The sequence below is a fragment of the Gobio gobio genome (genome assembly GCF_949357685.1).
Source record: "Gobio gobio genome assembly, chromosome: 9".
NCBI lineage: Eukaryota > Metazoa > Chordata > Actinopteri > Cypriniformes > Gobionidae > Gobio > Gobio gobio.
Genome location: NC_137115.1, coordinates 49,497,866 through 49,511,327, shown reverse-complemented (window position 1 = coordinate 49,511,327; position 13,462 = coordinate 49,497,866). Strand labels below are relative to the sequence as shown.

Below are 13,462 nucleotides of genomic sequence, written 5' to 3'. Positions count from 1 at the left end.
AAAAACTGTGAAGTTCTAGATCAGGGGTCTCCAAACTCTGCCCTGGAGGGCTGCTGTCCTGCAGAGTTTAGCTCCAACCCCGATTAAACACACCTGAAACAGGGCCTTGTGAGACACTGATTAGCTGGTTCAGGTGTGTTTATTTGGGGTTGGACCTAAACTCTGCAGGACAGCGGCCCTCCAGGACCGAGTTTGGAGACCCCTGTTCTAGATGTTAATGCCACTGCCATCTCTTTGGGGGCAGTGGGAAGAGAGGGCTTTTGGACTGGGGTGGTGTTGAGCACTGGCTAGTTTCTCTAGGGCTGGAGCTTTTTGACCAGGAGGCTGAAAGAGGGAGCTCTGAGGATGGTGCAGCTGAGACAGCAACTCAAGGAGCGAGTCGACTATGACAAAGAACTGTGAAGTTAATTAACATCTGGGGAGACCATAATGAGGGATCTGGATGGCTCGAAAGAGAGAGCTCTTAGACTGGGGTGGTCTTGGGCACTGGCTAGTTTCTCTGGGAATGGAGCAAAGAAAGGGAACTCTTGAGCAGTCAAGGCGACAACTCAACGACCATTCATATACCCCAGATGTTAATGCCATTGCAGTCCATTTGGGGGCAGTGGCATTAACATCTGAGGAGGCCAGATGGATTCTTTGGGATCTGAATGGCCATAGAAAGTGGGGGTGGTGTTGGACACTGGCTAGTTTCTGTAGGACTGGAGCTTTGTGACCAGGAGAAAGAGGAAGCTCTAAGGTCTCTTTGGGGGCAGTGGCATTAACATCTGGGGAGGCCATCTTTAGGGATCTGGATGACCCGAAAGAGAGAGAGCTCTTGGACTGGGTTGGACTTGGGTATTGGTTAGGTGGCAGCCATTAAAGAATTAGTTCACTTTAAAATGAAAATTTCCTGATATTTTACTCACCCCCATCTCATCCAAGATGTTCGTGTCTTTATTTCTTCAGTCGAAAAGAAATTAAGTTTTTGAGGAAAACAGTCCAGGATTATTCTTGACATAATGTACTTCAATTGCAACCAATGGGTTGAAGGTCCAAATTATCAATTTTATAGCGTTGTGAATTGATGGCTGTTAAAAAATAAACAAGTATAGTTGGAATGAAATGTCAAACAGTGCCAGTGGTACTATTTGCACATACTGTATGAAGAATGTGTGTGCCAGTAAACAGACCCTCAATTCTCGTTGCCACTTTCTCATCATTCTCCAAAGACACAGGGTCCTCTGTTGTACTGACTGGATTTTCGAGGGCATCTACACTTCAGTCCGACGCAGATCATACTGGAGCTTGGAGGATGTCAACACTCCAGTCAGATGCAGTAGGTGCTGGAGTCTGGAAAATGTTGATGATCCTATCAGCCACAGAGTGGACAGGAGCAGGGAAAATGTCAGTGCTTGAATCAGAAGGTTGCTGATACTCCAATCAGGCACAGCACAAACTGGAGTGGGGTTCGACGTCTGCGCTCCAGTCAGATGCAGAGCTGACAGGAGTGAGAAAGATGTCAGCGCTCCAAACAGGCGCAGTTTGAATTGAATTGTGGTGGACGTCAGCACTCCAATCAGATGCAGAGCAGACTGGAGCAGGGAGGACATCGGTGCTTCCGTCAGATGCAGAGTGGATTGGAGTGGGGTGCAGAGCGGCCAGGAACATGGAGGACATTATCATCACCCTTAGGGTGGCCACTGGGAAGGACTTTAGGGTTACTGGTACAAAGATCTTGACGATCATGGTTTTCTACAGTTAGCATCACATGCTGTAGAGAAATAATTAATTTGATTTGTTACATTTATATAGCGCTTTTCTAGGTACTCAAAGCGTTTTACATAGAAGGGGGGAATCTCCTCAATCACCACCAATGTGCAGCACCACCTGTATGATGCGACGGCAGCCATATTGCGCCAGAACGCCCACCACACACTAGCTTATTGGTGGAGAGGAGACCAATTGTGTGTGTATATATATGCGGATGATTTGGAGGCCATGATGGACAGGGGCCAATGGGCAAATTTGGCCAGGATGCCGGGGTGCCAGGACCCCTACTCTTTATCAAAGGACATCCTGGGATTTTTAATGACCACAGAGTCAGGACCTCGGTGTCACGTCTCATCCGAAGGATGGTGCTTGTTACAGTATAGTGTCCCCACACTGTGTGACCCACACAGACCTCAGGGTGAGCGCCCCCTGCTGGCCACACTAACACCTCTACCAGCAGCATCCTAGTTTTCCCTGTTGGTCTCCCATCCAGGTACTGACCAGGCTCAGCCCTGCTTAGCTTCAGTGGGAAACCAGTCTTGGGCTACAGGGTGATTATGGCTGCTGGCTGCTAAATATGATCTAAACATACCAAACATAATATTTATTAAACATTGCAAATATTGGATACTCATCACTGCAACTAAGCTACTTACGGTCATTAATGAAAGACTATTGAAATGAATGAAAGGCTTTCATTATATTTCATGTAGAGACATTCAGAATATCATATTTTAAATACATTTGTAAAATGATTTCTATTTCTAGTCTTGTGTCATGTGTCAAATAAATATCATGCTTTTGAATTCTGTAGCAAACTGTTAATTCAGTTTTTCAGTGTGTACTCATGTTATCTACCATCAGAACTTCTCGCAGATGGACCATCTGATGGTGTTTCGGCTGCTTCAGTACGCTGGTTTTCCTCACTAGCCTGACCTGATCTTGGGGTATTTTTTAGCCATTTCTTGGGTGAGAAAAGTCCCACCTCCAAGACCTTTTCTTCTTTTTAAAAGTATCATCATTCCTTCCTCTCTTTTTTGTACCATGAGGGTGGTTTTCCACTTTACTGGTGGAAGATTGTGCTAAAATGGTGGAGTTTCCCCCACCTGTGCCCACTGATTCTGTAAATCTGGATTCTTCAGACCTAGATGAGATGAGATGCCTTAGTGTACATGTATTTGTACACACTGTCACAATCCTTTATTGCTGGCTCACAACATGAATTGAGTTGAGTCCCATATTCGCTGTTGTGAGTTGCAGAATGAGCAAAGTGTGAAGAGTTCGCCCTTGGATGCTTACACATATGTTATGATGTCACATTATATTCTGACTTCCATTTCATCCCCATTGGTCCGTTCCACTGTGTGGGCGTGGCTTCACCTCAGCTAATTCACAGTGCCTATGTGTTAGATCTACTTTTCTTTTGTAAGGAGCGATTCTTGAAATTTTGTGAGGAAAAACACAAGCACAAACATCCAAGCATTAGAATTTGATTCATAGTTGCTTTGTTTTTGAAGTCCATAAAAAGTGCATCTGCCCATCAAATAACGTGCTCCAAGCGGCTCTGGGGTGTTGATAAAGGCCTTCTGAAGCGAATCGATGCGTTTGTGTAAGAAAAATATCCATATTTAAAACTTTATCAAGTAAACTTTCGGCCGACCGCCTTCTCTGTTCAATTTATGGAAAAATTGTGGCAAGTTCCCCTGCCGATCGAAAGACTTACGGGACCAGGCAGGCTCGTCATGACGTCACGTACGCATCTTGAGTTTCACTTTCAACATTCAACAGTTTTCCACGTAAGACGGTCGGCCGAAAGTTTACTTGATAAAGTTTTAAATATTAATATTTTTCTTACACAAACGCGTCGATTCGCTTCAGAAGGTCTTTATTAACACCCCAGAGCCGCGTGGAGCAGTTATTTGATGGGCAGATGCATTTTTTATGGACTTCAAAAACAGAGCAACTATGAATCAAATTCTAATGCTTGGATTAGCCTGGACTTTTGTAATTTGTAATATTGTAATATATTTTGTAATATAGTTAACAGTGTTGCTTTAAGGTTTTTGTTTTTATGATTATGTCTGGTTTGTACATAAATTTAGAACCATTTACAAACACTTGTACTGTAACCAGTAACTGTCCATTTATAACAGCTTGTAGGCAACTGTCCTAGTTGTTTTGAATAACACATCTAAATCCGTCGAGATGTATCGACAGACAAAGCCTTCAATAACGGAAATAAAGTAGGCTACAGTCAAATTGTATTAAATTAATAAAGAGTACATGGTTTGAAATGACAAATGGTTACTTATTCATGCCATTACAGTAAACCAATCAGGCTACTTAAACCACATTTAAAAGTTGATGAATGTCTTTACAAAATAAACACAAATGGCATTAAAAGAATATGAGACAAACACACGTGTCAAGCAAAACATTTAACAACAACAAAAGCTTTTTTAGGTTTCAAATGATAACCTCCATATGAAGACAATGTATTTGGACACATTCTGATTGTCAAATGTTAAACATGTTCATAATGTGGACACTTGTTAAAATTACAGGACACGGCTTAGACTAGTAGGCTATAGTTCTGAGAGAAATAAATCTAGCACATTGTTTTCAAATGCTACTTGGTTTGATATTTTGTATATATAATGTAATGACATTTAATTTAAGCGACTTATATCCATTGCAGTGTGCTTTTTTTATTGCTTTTGAGATTTTTTTTTTTTTGTTGGTCTCACCCTCAGCCACTGTATTATGTGCCTCATTTTTCCTTAGACTGCCAATAAGTTTAAAACAAACACACACAAAAAAATATATATATATACTGATATGCTTGACTTAGAAGCAAGAAGGTGTCAAAATTATAAACCTCACATAGCGAACAAACAAACAAGGCAAATACGTGAAGGAGAGAATCATCTTGTTGCAAAAACACGCATCTGCAGACCTGGGCTCTGTTCTTGAATGTTTCATGATGCATGTACATGCTACAGTAATGGTTGGGTGTGGAAACCATTACACTAAACCTTGGACAGGTCTGATTTATTTAGAGACACTACGAATCTGAACAAAGGGTTCATCAGAGATTCCTTTAATGTTAGTCTTGTCTTCAATACAAATGCATACACATCAATTTCAGCTAAAATCACATAAAATTACTATTGCAATAAACATCACAATACGAAAAAAAAAAAAAAAATGCTGGTCTTCAAGCAGGGAAGAGGTACATTCACCCTACACACGCACACACACACGCACACACAGATCTCCAGCATCCAAACAGGAATAGATAAAAATGGAAAATCACGTGACTATACAACACTATTATAATGTGCTTGTGAAAGCTTGCATTCAATGATTGTGGTAATGGTTTGGTGAGAGGAAAGTGTTTTTTTTATTTTTTTTATTACTAAAACCACAAATGCCTATACAAACAAGCCAGCATTACTCAGTATAAATATTCTTCATCCAAAATCAGTGCAGCACCTTCTTCATCTGTTTTTCAGGCTTTATCTGGTCTATTTAACACCTGGTCGAAATTACGCATGGGCTTTCTGACAAAAAAGCCCATTAAATCTTCTCAGTATTCAAAGAATGTTCTTTTTTTTTTGTCAATGTTTTATTTTTGTTACCTTGTACGTCAAAGGTCCAGCTGTGAAGTACAGGTCAATGATTCATTTTTCTTTGATTTATCCTTAATACTTTTAGAGATATAAAATGGAGTAAAACATTCTTTGAAAAGTGGTTCAGTTTTCTTTTGAGGTGTCTTCTTTTTTGAAAAAGTCTTTCGGTGAACTTGATCTATTGGATTCCCCTGAACAGACACATGGCAAACACCATGGCAAAAAGCTGTTGAGAAAAGAAACGCAAACCTTCATTCATAGGAAAGTTAACAAAAAAGTATGAATCATTTAAGCTCGACAGATTAAATCATAAAAGGCTGTTCGATTCAAAGCATGTACAATTACCTTGGGCCCTTTACATGTTAAAACATCTACTCAAGCTTCATTCAGCTGTTCTGCTAAATTAATACGTTTTTTTTTTAAATATGTATTGCACACAGCATGATGATTTGTAGTTGTGTTCACTGATTCTGCCGTCTACCTCCAGCACATTACCACATGAGGGCAGCAGTGATTCAGTTTAAAGCACACTTCTGTTCAACTCGTGTATCTGTGGCCATTCGTTCAAGATCTGTCTCATCTGCAACAGTTCTAGACAAATTCTCTGAGATAAGATCAATGAAACGGACATAATGTAATACTGTACCTCAATCGTGAGTACAACAATAGCCAGGGCACCAGCGACATAGATGTACATCTCAAAGTAGTCTACTACCGCTGAATAGCAGCCCTGCCGATCCAAACATAAACAAAAGGAAAAACATTATAGTTCAGACAATTTTGTCAAGTTATGCCATTATCTACACACCCACATGTTGTCTCTAAATCTAAAATAATATTAATAATAACCCAGTGGTCAATATGACTTGTGCACTAGACCGGATGATTGAATTAATCATTTCAGCTAGTTCTTTTCAGTTTTTCAGACTTTTATTCTAGTTTTTTCATCTGCAACAATGATCATTTTGATAATGATATTTTAATTAATGCTATTTGAGAATTGCTTACTCTCCCTTCGAACAAAACTGACCACCATTTCAATCTCTTAATAGAACCGACCATTTTGCTGCTGATTTGGTGCTCAATTATTAATGTTTTTTTTTATTATCATCAATGCTGAAAATAGTTTTTGCTACTTAAAGGGTTAGTTCACCCAAAAATGAAAATTCTGTCATTAATTACTTACCCTCATGTCGTTCGACACCCGTCAGACCTCCGTTCATCTTCGGAACAGAAATGAAGATATTTTAGTTGAAATCTGATGGCTCTGAAAGGCCTCCATTGGCACAATGGCACTTTACACTCTCAAGACCCTTAAAAGGTACTAAAGACGTCGTTACAAAGTCCATCTCACTACAGTGGTTCTAAAATAACTTTATGAATCGGCGACAATAGTTTTTGTGCGCAAAAAAAACCTAAATAACGACTTTCATAGTGATGACGATTTCAACAAGGCATCATGAAGCTTCGAAGCGTTATGAATCACTGAGTAGATTCAGCGGTTTGAATCGCCAAATTTCAGCAGTTTGGCGGTTTGACACGTGATCCGAATCATCATTCGGCTCAGTGATTCATAACGCTTCGAAGCTTCATGGTGCCGTGTTTTGAAATCGTCATCACTATGTAAGTCGTTATTTAGGGTTTTTTTGCGCACAAAAACTATTGTCACAGATTCATAAAGTTATTTTAGAACCACTGTAGTGAGATGGACTTTGTAACGACGTCTTTAGTACCTTTTAAGGGTCTTGATAGTGAACCGTGCCATTGGGTCAATGGAGGCCTTTCAGAGCCATCAGATTTCAACTAAAATATCTTCATTTCTGTTCCGAAGATGAACGGAGGTCTGACGGGTGTCGAACGACATGAGGGTAAGTAATTAATGACAGAATTTTCATTTTTGGGTGAACTAACCCTTTAACATTTTAGAGCAAACCGTGATGCATTTTTTTAGGATTCTTTGATGAACAGATTTGATTATTTATTTATGCATTTATTTGAAATAGAAATCTTTTTTTGTAACTTTATAAATGTCTTTACTGTTACTTTTAAACAATATAATGCAAAATTAAAGTATTCATTTCTTTTTCTTTTTTTACCTAATCTTACCTACCCCTAACATTTTGAAGTAGTTTATCACCATAAAAAATAAAAACTGTTTTCAATATTGACAATAAGAAATGTTTCTTGATCATCAAATCATCATATTAGAATGATTTCTGAAGTATCATATGACACTGAAGACTGGAGTAATGATGCTGAAAATTCAGCTTTGCATGGCAGGAATAAATTACATTTTAAAATATATTCAAATAGAAAAAAGTTTTTTAAAATTGTAATGATATTTCACAATTTGACTGATTTACTGTGTTTTGGATCAAATAAATGCAGCCTTGGTGAGCATAAGAGACTTCTTTCTGTAGTGTATGTCTTAGACAGCAATATAAATAGAATATAGCTATATCTAAATCTAGATGATCACTCGAATCATCATTATATTTCGGCATATTGCATAGCCCTAACATTTGCAATTTAAAGAATTTAGTTTCCATCCCATGTGTTCAAGAGAAGAAAATTGTTACTTCCTGGGAAATTGGCGCAAAATAAAATCTGTAATAAAAATGGAAGTTCCTGCGATCGATGAAGCAACTGTGGCTCTTTTTCGTACCATAAAAATGACTTGCGTCTCAGAGAGCGCAGACAAAACGCAATAAACACAGTCATGTTATCTTGCGTTCGGATGCTGGTGTTTGTGAACGCAATCATGTGAGACGCTTCTGGGAGCGAATTAAACCAAATCACTCTGGTGACAGACTTTAGCTCAGGAATTTCAGAATAACGTAAACAACATTTGAGATGCTGTGCGATGAAACTCCTCCGCTGGATAGTCCAGTTATGCAGTTGTTGCACATTGAGGAATTTATTCGGTAAATCTAATAGTTTATGCGCACATCTTATCGGATATAAAAATTGAGCGCATACGTTTTTTTTATGTGCATTTTTAGAATTTATGAGCATCTTGGTGTTTCCATCCAGCGTTTTTTAATGTGATATCCCAAAATGTGCATTAAAATAGGTGAATGGAATCATAGCTAGTGTGGCTGTTTATGCAACTGGCTGCAGGTCAGTTATGATTTATAAAACAGTTATAAAAACAGCTCACTCAATGAGAAGATTATCAGTGAACAGTGTTCAACAAATTTCAGCCTGTTCTTCACACAATGAAGGGGACTCCAGATGACTTGGAATACAGCACACAAATCATATTAACTATTTTTATAGTGTTGTGGTCATTATGACTGTTTCCAAAGAGCTTTCAAAATATCCAATTATGTATTTCATAGATACTTCTCATATGGCAGTAAATGACCAAATTTTCATTTTTTGAGTCCACAACACAAGAATCAGAACGTGAAAACGTTCTTCAGCTGAAAGTCCACTTGTAACTTTTTAATACAGATCTGCATGACAATTGCTTAAGTTTTACTGGCCCTGCTCGCTTTCACAGAAACTCTCTCACACGCTCACATTCCCCAGGCACTGAGAACATGGAAAAGCACTAGTCAGCATTGAGAGTGGTAACGCTATTCCCCTCTTCCTGTTTTTCTGCTCTAGTTAAATTTGAGCTATGAGCTTTCGACCAGGCAGAAGGGATGTGACGTATACAGTAGTATGAGAGCCCACCTTGTTGTTCCGGTAAAGCATGCTGCCTGACAGGCATTCCTCCTTGTTACTGAAGCCTACTTCTCCAAGATGACTATTCCTACGGCAGCAGGCCTCGGGCACCACTTCACCCGGGTTTATGAACCTAAAGAGGCTTTCCTCAAAGTCTTCTGGACTGTTCACTCCACAGCAGTCAAACTAGAGGGATGCACAGACGGGCAAATACGAGTTAAAATATGCTCATTTATTAATAACTTTTGGTCAACGCTGACCTGCAGTATATGTTTCAAGAACAAACAAGACATACTGTGTTCATAATGGCGTTCCACGTTGATGTGAAGACATCGGTGTTGTTGTAGCCTTGGTAGTGCCTCTTCAGTTCCTTAGTAAAGTATTCTCTGGTCAGCTGGACACACATGATCAAATACAAATATTAGAGATATTAGCAGCACACTAACACTGAAAACATAAATGTGTCTCAACATGACGGACACGGTCACTCACATGTTCCCGGAAGATGAAGGCGAGAATGGCTGCTGCCAGCTCTGCCAGGAATATAATGAGGATCAGCATGAAGAACTGCAGAGAGAGGAAGATTTTCAGTCAGTGTTTGGGTCTGGCAACTGTATTCCCAGCTAACCAAAATACTTTCTAATTATGTTTTTCTAACATTCCCATTAAGTTACGTTATTTTGGAATGCTCTATGAACGTTCAAAATGGCCGTTTTTTTTTAAACGTTTAAAAAATATTTTTTTGGGGGGATTATACAGATGTTAACACCGTGTCCTAACTACACGCGACACATTAAGATTCCAGCGACAAGCAACTTGTGTGTCCACACCAGACGTGACTACGAGATATGCGACAAATCAATCAAAAACCACAGCCAATCAGAACAGCATGTGGGCGGGCTCTCGCGACAAGTGTAAAGCACCAGAGATTAATCTTGACGGCACTCGCAAGGAAATGGATAAGTACATAATCAAATTCACAAATATTGCACCATTTAAGCATTACTAAAATGCATGCTGAGTTACTAAAACAATCTTTGTCATGGAATATACTTGTTTGTTCACAGTTTGATCGTTCTTGTTTCCATTTGTTTAATTTCAAGATCTGAGGTGAATTATCCATTGCTTTTAGTACACCCATGTTACAGAGCTGTGAGCACTAAATAATATTCAAAGTCACATTACACACTTTTAACATTAAATAAAGCACATAAACATTAACTGAGATTATGTTTTGTGTTGTTGTTCCTGGCTGGTTAGGGCAAAAACTTGAATTAACATGGAAAGATGCCTTTTATTGCGTGTCGCGGTGTCACGTCGCGTGTAGTTAGGACACGGTGTGAGGGAACATAACATTTTATAATAGGGCTGTAAAATTGATTAAACGCGATTATTCACATTTAACATAAAATTCTGTGTTTACATAAATAAATGCTTTCGCCTTCAGAACTGCCTTAATTCTACGTGGCATTGATTCAACAAGGTGCTGAAAGCATTCTTTAGAAATGTTGGCCCATATTGATAGGATAGCATCTTGCAGCTGATGGAGATTTGTGGGATGCACATCCAGGGCACAAAGCTCCCGTTCCACCACATCCCAAAGATGCTCTATTGGGTTGAGATCTGGTGACTGTGGGGGCCATTTTAGTACAGTGAACTCATTGTCATGTTCAAGAAACCAATTTGAAATGATTCGAGCTTTGTGACATGGTGCATTATCCTGCTGGAAGTAGCCATCAGAGGATGGGTACATGATGGTCATAAAGGGATGGACATGGTCAGAAACAATGCTCAGGTAGGCCGTAGCATTTAAACGATGCCCAATTGGCACTAAGGGGCCTAAAGTGTGCCAAGAAAACATCCCCCACACCATTACACCACCACCACCAGCCTGCACAGTGGTAACAAGGCATCCATGTTCTCATTCTGTTTACGCCAAATTCTGACTCTACCATCTGAATGTCTCAACAGAAATCGAGACTCATCAGACCAGGCAACATTTTCTCCAGTCTTCAACTGTCCAATTTTGGTGAGCTTGTGCAAATTGTAGCCTCTTTTTCCTATTTGTAGTGGAGATGAGTGGTACCCGGTGGGGTCTTCTGCTGTTGTAGCCCAGCCGCCTCAAGGTTGTGCGTGTTGTGGCTTCACAAATGCTTTGCTCCATACCTCGGTTGTAACGAGTGGTTATTTCAGTCAAAGTTGCTCTTCTATCAGCTTGAATGAGTCGGCCCATTCTCCTCTGACCTCTAGCATCAACAAGGCATTTTCGCCCACAGGACTGCCGCATACTGGATGTTTTTCCCTTTTCACACCATTCTTTGTAAACCCTAGAAATGGTTGTGCGTGAAAATCCCAGTAACTGAGCAGATTGTGAAATAACCCAATTTGTGAAACCAACAACCATGCCACGCTCAAAATTGCTTAAATCACCTTTCTTTCCCATTCTGACATTCAGTTTGGAGTTCAGTAGATTGTCTTGACCAGGACCACACCCCTAAATGCATTGAAGCAACTGCCATGTGATTGGTTGATTAGATAATTGCATTAATGACAAATTGAACAGGTGTTCCTAATAATCCTTTAGGTGAGTGGGCGTCAGAACCATTGTATGTGGGTGAGACAAGACCCACCCATTTTTAAGACCATTGATATTGGACCCACTCACTTTTACCGTCTCTAATTCTGTTCACCTACCCCTAACCAATAAACACTTTATTATTAAACACACATTAGAAGTTTTATTTCCACTTTTCGAATGTTTCGAATGCCTTTCCGATCTGATATGTGATGGGAAAAGGGAGTAGAGCGAGTTTGGCAAAAGGCGGATTTCGAACCTCGGGTCGATTTGCGTCCAAACTTTCTGCCATGCGTCTTACCCCTACACTTTTGTCACTGTAAATTATTTGGTGACTTTTGTAATTTTGTCTGGCCCAACCAGACGTTTAGTAAATGATGAAGCCTATTTGCACTTAATGTAAATTGCACCAACTCCAGTAAATATGAAAAAAAAAAATCCTTCCGACGACCATGTATGTGTGTATATACAGTAAACTTAAGATAATGTATTTATTTAGCACTATTAAACATGACTGGCAACCGGATTCTGCAACCGGATTTCAGCCTGCAGTAAGTGGCACCAACTTGGTTAAGTGTTATTGAAACATTCTGTCCACTCAAATATGCTGTGACTTACAAAAAGCAGCAGACACTTGTTTTCTCGTATGGCTCCGCAGCAGCCCAGGAACCCCAGCAGGAAAAGCATGCCCCCCATGGCCAGGATGATGTAGACGCCTGTGAAGAGAAGGGGGTTGGCTGCCACTATCTCCCTAAAACCTGTGGGATCCACCACCACCCACACCCCCACACCAAGGAGGAAGGAGCCGCCCAGCTGAGGAGATGGAGAAAGAAAGAAAAAAATTGCCATTTAAGGTTATTACAGTGACGTTTGTGTAATTTATCGCCTTACTACATTACTACATTACTACTTACTACACACACACACACACACACACACACACACACACACACACACACACACACACACACACACACACACACACACACACACACACACACACACACACACACACACACACACACACACACACACACACACACACACACACACACACACACACACACACACACACACACACACACACACACACACAAATTCAATTTCAATAAACTTATTCAGTTTATACAGTTAAATAAGGGAGGTTTACCTAGGGTAGATAAAAGCTACATTTGTCAACATATGCAAATAGTTCATTTTAAAGGCAAACTTTCCTACAGTGGAACATTAAAATATATTTTAAAAATGCTTTTTTTTGTCCATACAACACAACATTCTTCAAAAGTACATTCTTTTGTGTTCCACAGAAGAAGTAAAGTCATACAGGTTTGGAAAATGATGAGTAATTGGTGACAGATTTAAACTTTTTGAGTGAAGCATCCCTTTACCTTTAGGTACAAACTTAATAGCTAGTTCAGTAAATGCTACAAATGTTGGTTCAGGCACATGAATCTTCATTGTGATTGGGGAAGTTAACATGGGGCCATTTCACACACCCTTCACAATACAATCAATTCTCTACCAATTACGGAAAACAATTTATTACAGTTCAGACATTCTAAAGCTTCCCCATATGCCAGCCAATTGTTTGGTGCTGTTTTTGGCCACATTTTCATGGGAACTTTTTTTTTTTTTACCCAAAATAGTATGGTTTCGAATATATTTTTACTTAGTCGGCAGTAACTGAAAAGCCTTGTATGAGACAAAAAATCTTCAGAAAGACGGTACAAAATATTGTAATTTCACATTTTTCATTCATTTTAAATTTCAGAGTATTCACAGTATTATTTTTAGTGCAATTCACTCTGCACCGACAGATGGCGACCAATGC

The 13,462-nt window shown here is 39.6% G+C and overlaps 1 protein-coding gene across 1 annotated transcript in view; it reads right to left on the bottom strand.

Annotated features, from left to right (window-relative positions):
* Positions 1 to 4,826: 4,826 nt before the first annotated feature.
* Positions 4,827 to 13,462, bottom strand: part of tspan18b (tetraspanin 18b) — a 79,014-nt gene continuing 70,378 nt past the window's right edge. Inside the window, exons 4-9 of the mRNA XM_079825028.1 lie at positions 12,250 to 12,444; positions 9,549 to 9,623; positions 9,352 to 9,450; positions 9,066 to 9,242; positions 6,031 to 6,114; positions 4,827 to 5,610 (exon numbers count right to left, since the gene is read on the bottom strand). Of these exons, the coding sequence (XP_079681154.1) occupies positions 5,563 to 5,610; positions 6,031 to 6,114; positions 9,066 to 9,242; positions 9,352 to 9,450; positions 9,549 to 9,623; positions 12,250 to 12,444 (678 nt within the window). The 3' untranslated portion in view covers positions 4,827 to 5,562. The remainder of the gene's footprint in view (positions 5,611 to 6,030; positions 6,115 to 9,065; positions 9,243 to 9,351; positions 9,451 to 9,548; positions 9,624 to 12,249; positions 12,445 to 13,462) is intronic.